Here is an 18,046-nt window from a genome sequence, read left to right as displayed (position 1 = left end):
CATTTTCTTGCTTCAGGCAAACCACTGACATGCCAAAATCTGACTTTTTAGTGTAATAGAGCAGGACAATGATTTACTTGCGTACAATGCATTTCGTGAATAATAATAGCATTATTTTAGGTCAGATAGATAACAGTTGGGATTATTCTCTGGCTGAAGAGATCAGTGGAGCTAGTCCTAAGAGTCAGGCAAAGTGTCTCTGAAAGCCCACGCTTTCCCCTTGGTCTCCTGGAGCTCCATCCCGTGAGAGCCACTTTCCTGCTACTAAAGGGAAAAAAAGCAAAACACGAGTCTTCCATCCGCAGCACAGGTAGCCAGGGAGTCTGGGAAAGGTAAATAAGCACACTTTTACAGGAGACTGTGCCACCAGAGGGCATGCAAAAACCTCTCGTTCATGCCATCGGGATCCTTCCCTGGCCTATGCCACCAGTGTCCCCTCTGGCCCCAGCTGTGGGTGGCACAGGAGCCCAGCACCCCCATCTGATGCCTTCCTGATGCTTCTGGCACCCCCAGAAGCGATCAGCAAGCCAGAAGGAAGCTGAGATTGCCAGGTCGCAGGGTACGTACGTACCACTAAGAAAGACAGGGCAAAGGTCCAGTCCCTGGACTACAGCTTGTCCACCTTGATTCCTTTTTATAACAAAGTTGTCTCAAAGATAACAACTGGAGCATCCAAAATTGTAGTAGAAAATGAGCTTCTCCCTGCCCCCATCCCAAGCAATCAGAGGTCCGGTGCTCAAGTTCATTTCTTGCTAGAAATATACATACGACCCAAGCTGCATGGGGGAAGCCATCATCCTCCCCTCCAGTCCCTCCATGATTCCTTCTGGATGACCACTTTGATTCTTTCAAAAAATAATAATAATGTGCTACAGGAGACAAGAAGGCAGCTTTGGACAGACAGTGCTCTTGGTAGCATGGGTTTAAGAGTATGTGCAGAGAGGGACGTAGGCTGTCCGTGAGTGGCCATATTGCACCGGAAAGACAGAGAGAGAGGGCATTAGTTGCATACATGCTCCCTTAGTCCCCTGTGTGCAGTAAGCATTACTGCTGCACTCTAGAATAAGGTGCTTGGTCGACCCCTGAGCCCCTGAGACCAAGCGTCCACTATGACGGATCACAGAGCATCTAAGTGTCTGCTAGTGGTACAATCAAGCCACTCAGTTGTGACTGAGCCCTGAACTATGAGCTGCTTGGCGCACACAAGAGTCAATGGGATTAAGTAATCAGGGGACTGCTGTTGCAAGCATATGTTAAAAAAAACCATATTCATCATCAAATAAGCTGATAAAACCTTAGTGAAAGAATTACAAAGTTTCTTTCTTACATGTCTCAAAACTTTATAAATAAAGATTAAATTCTTACAATTTTCCCTTCTGGTTAGCTATGTAGAGAAAGATGCGTGGCTCTTTGTACTACAAATACGGATTTTTGTATCTTAGCATTTCCATTGCTTCCTACCATATAAACTAGGCCAACGGCAGCACTGCAGAGATTATGCACAAGTCATTAGAATTTGTATCATGACATCAAGTCAGATCCATCACTTATCACACCTTTGCTCTACACAGGTGCTTCTGTCCTGGTTTGAGGTAGAACAGAACCAACTTTCTGTTCAGTAATTTTTCTTCTCAGCTAGGCCTCTTCTAATTTTCTGCAATTAACAGCATATTGTGCAGAAAACTCTTTGTTCTCAGACTGATAAGACCTGTGTTTATAGTTTATGCCAAGGAATGGTATGCAGAGAGGCTCTTGTTTATACTTATTGCTATAACAACCAAGGTCAGCTAACTTTGTTATTTGACCTGCTGGAGGGTTGGAAACAGAAAAGCACGGAGGGGTCGCACCTGCAGGGAGAAGCAGACAGGACAGGTCACCCAAAACTGACCAACAGGGTATTCCATCCCATCTGCCCCATGCTCAGTATAAAAGCTGAGGGACCGAAGGGGTCAGCCTCTTTCTTCACTGGCCGATGTCTGAGGAGAACTCTGTCTGTTCATCTGCCTTTCATCCCGATCCACGCATTCCTGACTCCAGATCTGGAATCCAGTTCCCATCCATTGCCGAATCCAGTCTGGGACTTCCCCAGTGCCTGCCGGTGACATCATCCTGGGAGCTTGATAAGGTTTTGTATACATTGTACCTATTTTATTATTTTATTTTTATTTAATTATAAATATTTCATTAAAGTAGTTTAGTTCCTTCTAACCTTGTAAATCTCTGCCTATGTCCTCCTCCTCCTTGGAGCGAGAGGTGGGGGAGAACATCTGTCCGTTGTCATTGGCCGATCTGGCCTAAAACACGACAGCTTCCTGACAGCATCTCCTCTTCCGTATCTAGATGGAGCAGCTGAAGATGTTGCCTCCCCACCAGCTCCTTTTTGCTGCCAGATAGTTCTGATGGCATAGTAGAAATTGTATGCACACACCAAACTTAGTCCAGCAAAAATCTACTGCAGCTAATTTAATCCATCCTCAGTAGCTGAAGCCAAAGCAGAGGCCCTAGATAAACAACCCTCAGACAATCAAACACTGGTCATTGAAATACAACCTTGAGAGATGACAAAAGACTCCTTTTGCTTTAAGAAAAGAAGAAAAAAGCCAAAGAAGAAAAAAAAAAGTTGAGCAAAATGTAGGATACCTGCTGTATGTCCTAGGAAAGTAGCCACCCCATCTCCCCAGGTCTCTGCAGCACATAGTCCAGGGCGAAAGACCAAGGGCTAGGAACTGCCTGGAAACTCAAAATTTCTTGTAAAAGGCCAAGATTTTGACTCAAGGGAGGGGCAGAAGGGCAGAGAAAAGAAGTCCCCCACCTCAGCTGTGGTTTCCCTGCCCAACAGCTCTCTCTGGGACTAAAACGGCCTGGGATGGCAGCCAGCGCTGCTGACTATAGAGGTTCAACTCTGTGGTTTGGGATCACACGCTCACAGCTCATCCAGGGGACGATGGCTACGGACCAATGCTTTGCCTACATAGTGATGATGACTGGCAATGCTTATTGTTCATGGCAGTCAGTCTAGTAAAATTTTGCTCTAAGGCTTGAAACTAGTCTAGATTCTTCTAAGAACTCCCATCATGGAATTCTTTGGTTCCCAATTTAAATTATAAAATAACATGAAAATTTGAATTTGAAAGTATGAAACTTTTCTGTCTGTCATAGGACAGGCCTCAGTGTGTTAGGACTCTCTTTCTTAGTTTCAGCAACTCACATATAGCTTCCTTTAAGGAGTTCTGCAAGGCTCGCGCACACTTCACTTCCATGTTAGTGCATGATGTCAGATTTATTAAATTTTCCACCTTCTCTTCTGTTAACCTCAGGAGCAGGACTATCAGAGCCTTTGGAAAAGTCTGTTTTCTGGTAGGAGGACTGCATGGAAGAAAGTTCAAAGCTGAGAAAGATGTATGTAAAGGGAATATGATTTTTCTGCAAAGACAGGAAATTCTTGTTGTATTAATGGTGCCTCAATCACAAGGACAGAGAGAACAGCCATTGGCAAGCTAGACACTCAGAGATGGTAAAATGCACCATGACCCAGTGTTAATGCAGAAGGCAGTAATGCCAGTATTCTTGTCAGACAAAACTTTCATGGCTGCTATTGTGATAATTGGAATTAATGACCTTTACTTTGTAACTGGGAAATCACTTAACCAAGAACACAGTACATCCCGTGCATTGTAAACATTTTTGCATATTCAGTATCAGCTCAGGCTCCTGCTCACGTCTAGCTGCTTCCTGAACATTAATGCAGCCTGCATTGTATTATATAAGGAAGCAATTCAAAATAAATTACTTGAGATCCCTAACGTATTACATTTTCCTGTAAACAATGAAAGTCACATGAGGAATACAAATGAACTGGAATGAACCCCACTAAAGTTGTAGTTACTCATGTTAAAATCCACTGAGATGGGCCTCGAGTATGAGGATTTCAGCAAGCAACCTTTGAACATGGCACCAAAGTGTTGTGAAAAATGGTGGGTTTTCCTTTTAAGTAATGGTTTCCCTCTTTACCTTCCACATCTTACTGGAGTTGAGACTGAAGCAAGCTATTCCTCTTATTCGATCCATCTATATTTTCTAAGGAACACAGGAGACCTGGGGCCTGCAGAGAGAATTGCAGTGCCAGTGACCCACCTGCACGGCCACTGAAATCAGAAGTGATTTGCCCATGTGAACCTGTTTCACAAGGTGCCTTAGGGAGAGACTCGGAATTACTTCGGAATCACATAAAATAGCTGCGTATATTTTTGCAAGCTCATAGTTGAAGACAACATCAGCATTATCAACTACCATCTTCTCTAAGTAATAAAAGAAAAGTGGCAGCTGCTGCCCAGTCAGTGTGCTTTGTCCCATCACTGACTGGAGCAGGATGCCCTGGGAACACGCTCTGGATACCTGTGGACACCGGTGAGGGTTCGTATATGCGGTAACCAGCAGGATGCACACGCAATACAACACAAGCTGTGCATCCTGTTCAGACCAAGGGGCAGGACAGGAAGCTAGAGGTGCCTGGAAACATCAGTCTCAAAAGCTGAGGTGCCTGTAGCCTTCCAGCACCTTCAACTTTACACGGCAGCTGAGGATCACCATTTTTTGACGCAGAGAGAATTTGGGCATGTGCATCGTTTTCACAGGATCGCAGAAGAGCTGAAGTTGGAAGCACCTTTGAGTTCACCCGAGTGCCTTGAGCCCTTTCAGTGCTGCTGCAGAAAGCAGTCCTCCGCCTCTTCCTTGTACTTTGATCCTTGTTCCCACTTTCACTCTGCCTCCTTCCCCTGTTGTCAGCACAAACACTGGTGCAGCCACCTGGTGAACCGAAATGACAAACGTACCTGAGCCAAAACTACACTACAGCGTATGTCAGTAATTTTAAACTATATCATGTCTCTGATGTGGCTCATGGCAGCTGCACCAGTGCTTATGCTGACAAGATAGGAGGTAGCCCAAGGCCAGGAAAGAAAAGCCAAGAGCCAGACAGGCTGGGCCAATTCTTTCCATAGTGTGCTGAACTCCGACATTCAAACTGCATATGCTAGAGTCACGGTTTGAGGCTTCTTAATTTTATGCAAATCCTTACGACGATATAAATTCAGGCATGGATACAGCTGGAGCGACGTGAAATTGCCTTGCGCTGGCATAGATTTTCCCATTTTGCATCCCTGTTGCCTGTAGGGCAAAGTTTGAATCTGAATCAGCCCCGAGACCATGGGAAAGTTCACCTGGTGAGCTACCTGGCTCGCCCCAAACCCTAGCCAGCGAGCGAGACACCACCGGCGCAGCCTGAACCCACACAACCAAGCTCGGTAACAGCTTGCAACATACATTTTCCAAAGCCTACATGAAACCTAAAGGCCCACATGACTGCAAGGTTTGGTAATAACAAAGAGGGTGAGTGAGAACAGATGAGCACAGAGCCACTCTTCAGACGTCTGTAATTATATTGGCTTTTGGAGAAATGAAACTGAAGTGGTCTCAAGTAAATGGAGTAAGGTATCAGCTCGATCTAACAATTCGCATTTGACTGAACACCACATTACACAGGGATGGCGGGAAAGCACTGCAAGTTAGTTTATCTGCTTTGCGGGAAAGATGCAGGCTACTGAGTATCGGCGACATTTAGGCTTTGTCTGACTCTCTAGGTCCAGGCCAGTTAGCTTGCATATAAAACATCAGATGAGATACTTTTGGGTGTGGACTGGAGCACAGTTACCAAGTAAGTACCTGCTTGAACTTTCCTATGAAAAGCAAGCCCTGGCAAGAAGTTCAGGTATGCGAAATGCACTGCTGCTTCTCATTTAATAGCGTTGGCACAAAAGCCAGGGTGTTTTCCACGCGCTGACCATGCATGGCCAAGCTATTATGCATATTAGATACAAAGGATAAACGGTTGAAAAATTCACCTATAACCAAGTAAAGATGCTTCCTGACATCTACGATCAGTCCTAAACAGCCACCAGGTCATGATAATCTATACGGGCACGACCTCCAGGCTTCATTATTGTACCTCCCAAGCCTGAGAAAGGTGGCAGAAAGCAGACTGAGGGACAGACTCAATCTTCAGACTTTCTGTGTGGCCTCAGAGAAGCTTTCAAACTTGTACCCCGCTTACACCACAGCAACACGAAGTTAACAACGCTTACTCGGTGACCTCACCGGGGCAGAGTTCTGGCCCAAATACCCAGCACACGGTACCTTTCAAAAGACTCAGTATTGGTATCAGGACACCTTGGTAAGAACATGTGGATTAGCCACGCAACTCATTAGACAGATGACAAAGTAGTTGTCCAGTTACAAGTTTCTTGAAGAAAAACTATATGCAAATTCCTTTCCAAAATGGACACACATTTAACTTCAATGACAGCATTTGTGACTTACCTCTTTTTTACTTAAAATATATACCCATTAAAAGGTAATTTAGGTAGGAATTTGAGTACAAAAAAGAGTTTATTTCACTTATTCCTTCAAGAACATACTTTGGTGCATCAAGTTTTGCAGATTTTTCTGCAAAAGAGAGTTCTTCTACAAAACTCATATTTTAAACAACACTGTAAGCTTGCACAGTGATTCCTACCTTTTTCCTCCCTTCCTAAACAACCAGCAATTAAGCACTTAGCTGATGGTGATCATTAGGGGGGAAAAAGACACTTATTCATCTTATATGGAGCACACAGTAGCAAAAAAGATAAGCTACATCTATAAATCACTACCTTCTGATTAAACAGGCAGTTGCTGGTTCTTGACCAGACAACTTTCATACTGATCCCAATGGAATTTTACCCTGATTAATTACTTGCCAGATTCACTCGCAGACAAGTTTAGGCAGCATTGGAGGCAAAGGAGAGAATGAGGAATGTAATCTTTTGGCATAAAAACAAGAGCTTCTTAAAGGCAAAGTATCTTCCCTGTAATTATAATATTGAACTGAAATTAGATTTGGAACAATATTTTTTTTTAAATCGGCTACTTAAAACATGTGACATTTAGAAAGCTTCCACTCATTTTTCCTAAGAAGATATTACCATATCCTTAGATGGTTTTACATGTTTTTTCATGTACAGGGACAAAACCAATCATATGGAACTTTTGGTCAAAAGCATCTGAGTTTGAATTTATTCTAGCATTAGCTGCGCACTTCTAAAAACCAGAAGCGAAATAAATTAATAAGTAGCATATTTTATCAGCATTATAACCACCAGTTTCACCGATGGATTATATGGTTGCCTTCAGAGCACAGCATAGCAGGTATGACTGGATTAACCTTTAAATTAGTATCTACAGATCTACAACAGCAAAAAACCCAGCCTGGTCTAGTGGGAGGTGTCCCTGCCCATGGCAGGGGGGTTGGAACTAGATGGTCTTTAAGGTCCCTTCCAACCCGAACCATTCTGTGATTCTATGTGCACACGTACCCATCATTTCTCAAGAACACAGAAAGATGTAGTTGATCAAAGACAGGTTTAATTTTGCATATGTTCGCTGTTAGTTCCTAAATGCTGGGGTGTCCTTCAGCGTGCTCGGATTTATGTGGACTGTGACAGATAAAAAAATGCCCGAGTACCAGCGGGGTACCAGGCTCCAAAAATTAATTACTATGCTCCCATCGACGGGATCAGTCTACAGTGGTCTCATCTTTACGTGGTTAGGTAGATCAGTGTTTTCATTCGGAAGTGAATCCCCAAAGTCTCCACGCCGGAGGAGGCAACAAGTAGCCCGTAAGTAGCCTGGTTTAAAGAGCGCGCTCTTCTTCCTCCGGTCTCCTGCCGGGTACGTTGGGGAGCAGAAGGCATGAGGCAGTGTACAGGCATGAGTTACCACAACACCTGCATTAACAGATTATGCTGAAGCGCGTGTGAACTGCAACATTCAAGTACTTTTTATTAAGTGTTATAAAATATACACAATCTCAAAATACAGCACATTTCACACATGGGTTGTAAGACCTCGCTGGTATCGCTACAGCATCGAATAGGTGACACACTTCCCATCGAATCAGCAGGCCAGAAAGCTAGGAAAAAACAAAACTACTCTATTTCAGATTACAATCTCTTTCGAACGCCCCACTGCTTAAGGCTATATTTTCTAGGACCTGAGTTGATTTTGTTAACCTCGTGAGCTTTTGAATCTCCGCGGCGGTGGGGCAGAGAGGAGTGATTGTGCACGCTTTTCACAGTACAGAACTAGCAAGAAAAACGCTGGTAGTCACTTTGTAAACTCTGCATTAAAAACACGTGAAAGAAAAAAATTGGTACTTACAAAACCGAATACAGCCTACTTAACAATCTTGACTCTAAAGTGAGAACAGGTAAAAAACCAGCACTTCATTTCATAATGTACTTCAGTTTCACCACACTTGAAAGTCATGCAAAACATGATGCCTGTTTCTTCATGTTTATACCACTGTTATGTCACCAATCTTGTGTGCGATGTCATACTATAAAAAGAAAGAATATCATTAAACTTTATTAAAAAGAGGCTAGCTACTGTAATAGAGAGTAATTAAATGCATGATTCCAATCATCACCCAAGTTACGGTCACTCAGATTAGTGTCTTGCAGAAAACCAGTGCAGTGGTGTAGCAAACTGACTCCATTTACCACTGGACTTTAAATGACTGTATGCTTAACTTAATAGCAAATTTTCAGTATCTTCACATAGGTTATATGATAATCCTCATGGACTTTCCAGGGTGTACCTACTGCCATCAATTTTTAAAGTATCTGTTAAAGCCTGCTTAGATGTCTCTCTCCTCAGTTTCATACCAGTAACTCGAATTATCAAAGACCCACACATTTTTGTTGTTTACTACAAACACTCCGTGTTCTTAAAGAATCCTGTGACCCGCCCCAATCTGCCGCTTCATTGTTTCACTGTTTCCTTAGAAGTCAGTTCTAGTTCCTTGACTATTTTTGTTTACTTTTTCTGGAGATACTTTCTTGCAGAAAGATAGTAAAAAAATACGTCATCATTCCAGTTACAGTTCTTTATCAGCTCTGTGTTCTTTGACTCAATATTCCAAGACTGATATTGTAAAAAAAAAGGGTAACTAAGCATTTTTGCGACCACTCCATGATGAAAAACTGCCTTTTCTATATGCTGCCTGTACTCAAACTCTGCTGACAGTCACCGATATTAATTTTCCAAACGTGAAATTAATTTTCCCAACAGAAAACAACTCTTCCTAATTAATAATCCACAAACATGTATGGATATGTTGCATTTACTGGAAACATCTCAATTTTCTTATTCCACCATTGCAGCTTATTACAGGCTTTTGCATTATTATACCAGTCCTCACAGATTTTTACAACATGCCTCAATGCCACAATAGTTTCTCCATAAGACCAGTAATTAAAAAAAACTGACTCAGGCTACCTCTGTAACATCGCACGTTCTTCCCTGCAAACTGTCACGTTGCAATTAGAATTACACATCAAATAAAACCTTCCAGTTGCACGTGACAGTAAAAATAATCGAGTACCTTCACAAAACCTTGCTTGGATGCATAACTCAAACCAGTACCGAGTACTGCTTAGCATTAAATCACCACATTTGCTTTCTATTTAAAGCTATTATCTAGCATGAGAATCTGTTCTACAACATTGTCCTGGCTATTTTTTATATACTTATTCTTTTAAGGAAGGTATCAATGTAAAAGTATATTTTCGGGATCAGTTATCTAACATTTCCTCCATTGTGGAAGATTTTGGCAGCTTTGCTTATTTTTTTTTATTCCTCCCCCCCCCCCCCCGGAACTTATTTTCCACCCTAACCTAATACATTTATCTTCAGCTCTAGTGTCACAGGAACAAGAACCCCAGTATCAGCCTGAAATTGTACTTGATCAAATTAACTGATACTCTGTAAGAAGCACATTAATTGGGACTGAACACTGAGGCGAGAGGTGTCCTTTCTGTCTGTACTCAAGTCTTTGCACCACAGCTACCGCAACATTCCTATTTCCGACCTCTTGCATCAATAGCTCTCGAACAGATAACTAGTTAATAATTAGCAAACATATGCCTTCCAAATAAAGATTAAGCTGCTCCCCTCACAGTTCATCCTAACCCATTCCATTGGGAAAGCCTGAAGAAACAGAGCTCTCACACGCCAAAACCTTTATAAATTTAGCTGTTCTCCAGGATAAGGCAGGCGGGTGAGTAGGGGCTCACGTAACGACGGCTCTCCATCAAACACGTCCCGTTCGCTGCCTTTCATGAATGAGTCAAAAGACAATTAACATACCCTACTTAAAAAAAAATATCTGCTCTATGTCACACAGAGACGAGCTGGGATGGGGTGAGACCTTTCGATCCCCCAGATGTTTGGAAAAGCCCAATCTTTTTCAAATCGTATGCTTAAAGGAGTTAGAAGGGCAAAACGGAACAAACGCAACATAATCCATTCTCCTTCGCCTGCACTGCCCTCATACTTTCACTCTTGATTTTCTTCTTCTTTCCTTCTCATCTAAGCAAATCCCTACCCAAACAAACAAACAACAAAAAAAAAAGTAAAGAAAAACGCAGCCTGGCAAGTGAACCCTAGCATGCAGCTAGAGGTTATGCATGCAACTGTGATAAAGAAAAAAAAGAAAAAAAAAAAATCCACCCACCAGTGTTGTAACTTATAAACAAGATGTGGTAACTCTTTTGGATCTCACAAGGAACAATATCAATTAATGAGAAACTGCTGTTTCCCCAGGTACTCACAATCATAACCTTATTACTTTTTAAGCTGGAAAAACAGGGGCCAGTCTGAAAAACAATGTATGGTGTATTTAGTTTAAAGTGCCTAATGACAGAATCACAGAATGGTGGGGGTTGGAAGGGACCTCTGGAGATCATCTAGTCCAACCCCCCTGCCAGAGCAGAGACTCATAAATGAGTGAACTGGTTGGGAACAAAAACTGTGACAGAAGAGATCAGTAAAAGGAATAACCTTCCACAAAAGCGTGTTCAATAACAACATGTACTATAGCCAGAAAAGGGAAAAACTGTCTAAAAATCCATCCTGCTTCAGTGGCGATATAAATCCAGCGATCAGAAATAAAAAGGCAGCATGTAATAGAAAGAGGAAGATCAGCCGTGAATGTAAGAGGGAAGCTGTAGGCAGAGAAAAGTTGTATTAAAAAAAAAAAAGAGTAATAAGTAATTTGTTGCTGACAGGCCCAGTGCAATGAAGACAAGAAGGAGTTTTATATGTCTCTTTATATGCCTCAGCCTGCAGCATACACAACTGGGTACCTCCAATATCAGTAATGATGAAGAGGAGTACTCAACGTATCTTGATTCTGCATTTGCAAAATAAATGGGATGAGTTCCCTCACCCTGAGAACACTTCCCAACGCGCTAGTAGCTGAGCAGCAGGGAACAACAGGGTGGCGAGGGAGCGCCGAGTGGCCCAGCTGAGTGACGAAGGACACCAGCCCGGGTGGACGCTCTCCTACGCGCCACGGAGTGGAAGGAGAGAGAAGCCGCCTCCTCCCGAGGTGATGGCAAGCAGGCGTCCGAGCTGGGATCTGCCACAAAGCCTGCGGAGGAAAGACGTTTCCCCTTGCGCTGGCAGTGGGTTTTGGGGGATCTTTCACCCTCAAGAAGCTGCCTAATGAGATCTGCCCTACTGTCATTTTTACTACAACTTGAAATACCCAGGTAGTGCTAGAAGTACTGGAAGAGTAACTACTGTCAGGATAGTATCAAAAACCAGCAAGCAGCAGGGGAGGAAGACAGACACAGATGTGCTGACCAAGGCAAGTATCTTCAAATACATGTATTTGAAAGTTTTCTGTGGTTATGAAAGAAGTGAAAATAAGTACTAGATGGGCAGCTGGTGAAGACTGAAAAGACTCATCAAGGATCGCTTTAAAAAAAAATGATAGTGCAATGGGAAACTCTAGTTCCAAAAGTCCCTGAAAGTCCACAGAACCATCTCCATTCTAACAGATGTGGAAGCCAAGGAATAAGGGGAAGATGCCAACATTTGAAACAAAACCAAACAACTCGCACAGCTAAACCATGACAGAGCCAGGACATCAATCCTTCACTTCGCTAACCAGACCCTCTTGCCTTGGCATTCTTTTGTTATTGTTATTATTGTAGGTGAGTGATTTTCTGTTAGCCATTTTGAACATTAAGGATGTCCTAAGCTTCCTTGCATGTTCAGTAACTTCCCCCCCGGCCGCCACGTACAAACTGTAAAGCCGGCAGCAAGTTAACTAGTTAATATGGTTGGCACGGACATGGAATGTTGTCAGAATAAAATTCACATGTGTAATATAATGACCCAATTTTCACTGTCAGTTGGATACCCCACTCGGAGCGCTGATTAAAATCCGAGCTGCCCAGGTAACACCAGGGGCAGGGAAATTACGCTAATTCAGGCAACAAAAAAGGACTGTTGAGCATAAAGGCTCTAACACCCCTTCCAGCTCTTTCATCTAGGAATAAAGGATTTTAGTGGGGTGTCTGAGATTCCTGCCTGCCCACCTAGTTCACGCACTATTAAAAAAAAAATCATACTGATACACATATATTTAAATAATACACCTAAAATACTTCAAGTAGCAACATAACCTTGATTTTAAAAACATGTAATTCATGTTTAGAACTTCGATGCCTTTCAAGTATGCAAGTCTAGCGTGATCAGAACTGTACGTTATCTGTACAAGAATCACAATTTTCATTGTCTTGCTACTAGAAGAAAACCAACAGATACAATTACGATGTGTCTGAGGAATGTTTTTTTCTTGAATGAAGTGCAAATGAAGCAGCGTCCTTGGTGACCTTCACTTCAGTCTGAGGAAAATAGACATTTTAATAATTAACTCTAAGCTCTGATTCATACAGGTCAATTAGGCTTCAGTTACACTTTTCTTTTGGTAAGTCAAGTGCTGGAGCATGTCCAGAGGAGAGCTACCAGGCTGGTGAGGGGTCTGGAGACCAGGGCATATGAGGAGAGGCTGAGGGAGCTGGGCATGTTCAGCTTGGAGAAGAGGAGGCTGAGGGGAGACCTCATTGCCCTCTACAACTACCTGAAAGGAGGTTGGAGAGAGGTGGGTGTTGGCCTCTTCTCCCAGGTGAATAATGACAGGACCAGAGGAAATGGTCTGAAGTTGCGGCAGGGGAGGTTTAGATTAGATATTAGGGAGAATTACTTTACTGAAAGAGTGGTCAGGCACTGGAACAGCCTGCCCAGGGAGGTGGTGGAGTCACCATCCCTAGAGGTATTTAAGAAACGTCTAGATTTGGCACTTCAGGGCATGCTCTAGTGACAGAGACTGTAGGGGTTTTTTGTGTGTGTGTGTATGGTTGGACTTGATGCTCTCAAAGGTCCCTTCCAACCATGAAGATTCTATGATTCTATTCTAAATGAAAGGGATGTAGAAGTATGTACTTCCAGCCTAGCGATAGTGTGCGTATAGGTAATATAAATACAGCGTTCCTCACCGCAACTGGTAAAACCTATCAAAAACTACATTCATACCTCAGCGGTACATTTCCTTTAGTGATCTCTGTACAGTTCACAGCTTTTTGTCAGAGTTTATACAGAAAAACATCTTAAATATGATGCAGATTACAATAACCATTTTCTTACCTAAATTATTTTCCTGGGTAAGCAATAAGGAAATAACTTTCCGGCACCTAAGAAAGTTATTTTGCTTTCTGTTGGAAAACCTAACATTTAGCAGAGCCGCTGGGTCGCGTTGAGCCACAGAAGGGGACACAGGCCGCCCAAGTGCCAGCTGCGCGAGGGTGGTCAGTATTGCCAAACACAAAATATATTGCTTCATTTCAATACAAAGCACTCATATTTAGCCATAAAATGTTTTTTTCCCAAGTGGGCTGGAGACGGCATACATTTCTTTTGAAGTTCTGTGCTTTAAACGCAGTGAGTTCCCCCATCTTAAATAGGGATACACGGTCATTAAATTAAAAAGGTTACCTAAAGAGGTCACACAAGCCACAACTCAAGTCCAAAGCGAGAGAAGGAGACGCTGCAATTCTTAAGCAATTTCGTATTGAATTAAAGAATATAAAGACGAAACCAGGGCAAGATCAAACAGCTCATCTGAAGCTGTGTCCTTTTAGTAAGCTGTAAGTTTTCTTGTGTACCAACAAGAAACAAGGAAATACATATTAAATGGTAGTAATTGCAAGCTTTCTTTTGTATTTTACAGCTTAGATGAACTGTTTCTGCTCTTGACAGTTACAGGATTGGAAGTGACATGGAAGGGCATTTTATTTATCCGGATAAGAAGTTCAGTGCTAGCAGCCACAACATAAGCTTTTTGACATGTTCCACAAACCACCAGCTGTGCCCCAGAGCTGTCACCTTCTTTGGCAGTCACAAGCAATTCAGTAGCTTCATGGATTACCACCAGTTGCCTTTATTTCTGGTCTACGGGTAACAGTTCCCCCCCACCTGAGTTATTCTAGTAGTAAATGGAAATCTACAGTAATAATTTTATCTTGATTTCCTACAAGTAAGGTACAGCACAAGTGTTTTGACTTTGGCAAATCTTCTTTCAGAGGAGGGCCACAAAGATGATCAGAGGGCTGAAGCACCTCTGCTATGAAGACAGGCTGAGAGAGTTGGGGTTGTTCAGCCTGGAGAAGAGAAGGCTCTGGGGAGATCTCATAGCAGCCTTCCAGTACCTAAAGGGGCCTACAGGAAAGCTGGAGAGGGGCTGTTTTACAAGGACATGTAGCAATAGGGCGAGGGGCAATGGCTTTAAATAGAGCAGGGTAGGGTTAGGTTAGACATTAGGAAGAAGTTCTTTACACTGAGGGTGGTGAGACACTGGAACAGGTTGCCCAGAGAGGTGGTGGAGGCCCCATCCCTGGAGACATTTAAGGCCAGGCTTGATGAGGCTCTCAGCAACCTGATCTAGTTGAAGATGTCCCTGCTTACTGCAAGGGGCGGGGGGGGGGGGAAGGGTTGGACTAGATGACCTTTAAAGGTCCCTTCCAACCCAACACATTCTATGATTCTATGAAACACCACCCATTGGGATGACTAGTGAGTGAGTCATCTGTGAGTCGCTGCTGGTGGCAATCAGGACACCTTAAACCCTGAGAATGGATGCTCCGCTGCGCACCAATTTCTATGAAATTTGACTAATCCCAACTGCTGTTTCATGAGTAAAACATTACCAAGTGATATGAAATAAGGATTCAGGTTCCTGTATGGGACAATAGTTTCACTTAGAAATCACGGAGCAGGGCAAATCGTACGCTCTGAAAAGGTGTTACCTCACTGTGCAACAGTGGCTGGCCACAAGAAACAAAACCTCAAGTCTCTTTCCTGTTCACACAGAACGTAATTTGCAAAATTGACATAATTGGAAGCTATTACACTAATGGTCCTAAATTACTTTTATAGCTCCTTACCATCTGATTTAGTATTCCTCGACACCACATTCTGAATGAGATGGTACCTAACCTCAGTGCCCACTGCACCCCTGGAGATGTTTGTGCCCAGAGCACCAAGAAGCCGTGCTGTCACCACCTGCCCTGGCTGGGGCCTTCAGGAGACTTTAGTCTACAGTTTCTGTTTCTTTATACAGTAGTGTTAGCAATAATGTAACCAAAACCAACACATACAGAAATTACTTCATAGTAGGAAGAGTACAAAACCCTGCAATTTAAGCGATGAAGATATGCTGGCTATATATATGTGTGTATATATATATAGAGAGAGATATATATATAAGGAATTCAAAATGCAAAAAGGTTTTGCAGACTGCCTGAAACCCCCTACATCAGATGCTGCTGGAAACCAGACCAGAGAAATACTTCAAGGAGTTGGACAGTTCATTCGTGTTTCCAAAATACGGATCCCTTCTATAAAATTCCCCACTAACCCATTAGACTCGCGGTTTTCCCCTCCTCATTTCGCAATTTGGAAAAGTACTCCAGGAAAGAGAGTCCGATACCCTTCAGACACGGCACTCTGCTTCCGTCCTGCCTCCCTGCAGCTGGCAGAACCACAGCCTCCAGCCCTGAGAAGTGGGACGACTGTCACTGCATCACACAGCCTTTGGACATGCTGCCTCCAGAGGTTTTTCCCCCACCCCCAAAGAGAAAAAAAATTAGATCACCAAAAGTAAAATGATGTGCTTTCAGATGTTAATGTCTCTTCTAATATTGCCATGTTTTGAAATTGTTACATAATCAAATTGTGTAACCAACACGCTCAGCTTCTTTATAGAAGTTCTTCTACTCCCTTCCCCTCCCTCCTGCCATCTAGCAATCCTGACATCACACAGCGTTCCAGTGGAGGAGTTGTACAACTTTCTTAATGGTTCCTGAATAACGTGCTGGAGGCGTCCTTCATCTGGGTCAATGGTATTAAAAAAAAAAAAAAAAAAAAAAGGAAATTTCAATGACTCCGCTGAAGCACTAGAAATGAGGACCCAACCCAGCTAGCAGCTTCTGCCACTAAACCCCGTTGACTTTGCATATGCAAAGCAACCCGAGCAGCACTCAACAGCCGAAAGTTGAAGTCTTTCAAACCTAGAGGGTGATACTAACATTGACTTACAACAGGAAAATCAAAGGATCCTTAAAGGATCCCTATTTTCAGAAACTTGACTTTGAATGGGAGTCAAAAGCAATCCTCAGGGCCAGTTTGCTGCCAGAGTGGTTATTTTATAAAATTAAAGGTTCATATTCTTCTCCTGACAGCTGAGCCTGTAACATTCTGCAAAAAGCAAGTTAAAAAAGCAACAGAATCATCGTAACATGAGCAAACACATTATTTTTTATATTAAGGAGCAATCACCTACAGTCATCCCACAAGTGTAAAGGTAATTTCAGAATAAGCTGAGACTTGGAAAGATAGGCAGCCTTCATAGCTTGGTTTTGCTCCTTGCTCAGCTATTTTCTTCACAAGATCTTTTGGCTTTGTTTTACACACGAGAAAGCAAAGCTAAGTCGCTGGCATTAACTGTTTTCTAAAACAGCCTAACAATTGATCGCCTATCAGCATTATCATACAGCTTGAAAGAACCCAAGTTTCTCCAGCTGAGAACAGAAAAACAGTAAGCTCAAAGCACACAGTCAAAGATGTTCAGAGAAAAAAAAAACAACCATCAAGACAGACCTTTTAAGAAGCTTTATCCAAGGCACTATCTAATACATATATAAAAAGACTGCAAAGGTTTTGTAGAACTAGCACATGATGAGTGCCTCTGTTCTTTCAGGACGCTCTCCAGAAAGCACTAGCTGATTTGCTGGAATTCCCACGGACAAGCTGGAGGTACTCAGCTTCTCTGATTCACAATCATCTCATCTCCAAATAAAAGACCTGGGGCAGCTGAGACACAGCAGTGCCGCCTGTGACAAAACTGCCACCTTAGGAAAGGACAGAAGTCTTGAGCTTAAGTCTTGACATTCACGTTAAAAGGGTGTAGAAAGGTTTCTTAGAGCTCTACAAAGAGACAGACCTCAACCTTAATTTTTTATTAGGTTTCCTTTTGCATTTAAGCACAAATTTTAATCTGAAATAGAAAAAAATCCTAAAGGTTTTTCCACTGGTAGTCCATTTAATTTCATATGCTTGTGCACATATGTATCAAACAGATTTTTATATATACACAGAGAAGTGACTGAAACATCTAGCATGGCACAGGTACACATTAAAATATGAAAATATGCATACATCATAACATATAAAGATATGCATACATTATGAACAAATATAAGCTAATTAAGCCTCCAATGATACAGGTGACATTAATGCAAACAGAGCCCGTGCCAGACTTTGTTACCTAAAACTATGTGCCCAAGACGACACTGGAGAAGTTGCATTAATCTCAGGCAAAATTACAAGGACAGTAATCAGTTGGTTTGCAAGGCCAAGGGGCTCGGAGTATCTCAAGTCAGTATCTCAAGTCAACTTCGTTTGAATCAAAAAAGATGCCCATTAACTGACAATACAGAACCAGGCAACAACAGCTTTGAGTGCTGTAAACCTGGTTGTTTGAATTTTAAAAGACAAGAATTTATCCCTTTCAGGAATTTTTGGTTCTACCCAAGATGAAGGGGGA

At 42.5% G+C, this 18,046-nt stretch overlaps 1 protein-coding gene across 2 annotated transcripts in view; it reads right to left on the bottom strand.

The window, feature by feature from the left end:
* Positions 1 to 7,850: 7,850 nt before the first annotated feature.
* Positions 7,851 to 18,046, bottom strand: part of CXADR (CXADR cell adhesion molecule) — a 36,633-nt gene continuing 26,437 nt past the window's right edge. For both annotated transcript variants that reach the window (XM_074599886.1, XM_074599917.1), the window contains one exon: positions 7,851 to 8,431. In XM_074599886.1, coding sequence (XP_074455987.1) covers positions 8,390 to 8,431 — 42 coding nt within the window. In that variant the 3' untranslated portion in view covers positions 7,851 to 8,389. The remainder of the gene's footprint in view (positions 8,432 to 18,046) is intronic.

This window comes from Larus michahellis, chromosome 1 (genome assembly GCF_964199755.1).
Source record: "Larus michahellis chromosome 1, bLarMic1.1, whole genome shotgun sequence".
NCBI lineage: Eukaryota > Metazoa > Chordata > Aves > Charadriiformes > Laridae > Larus > Larus michahellis.
This window is presented reverse-complemented; position numbering and strand designations above follow the sequence as displayed.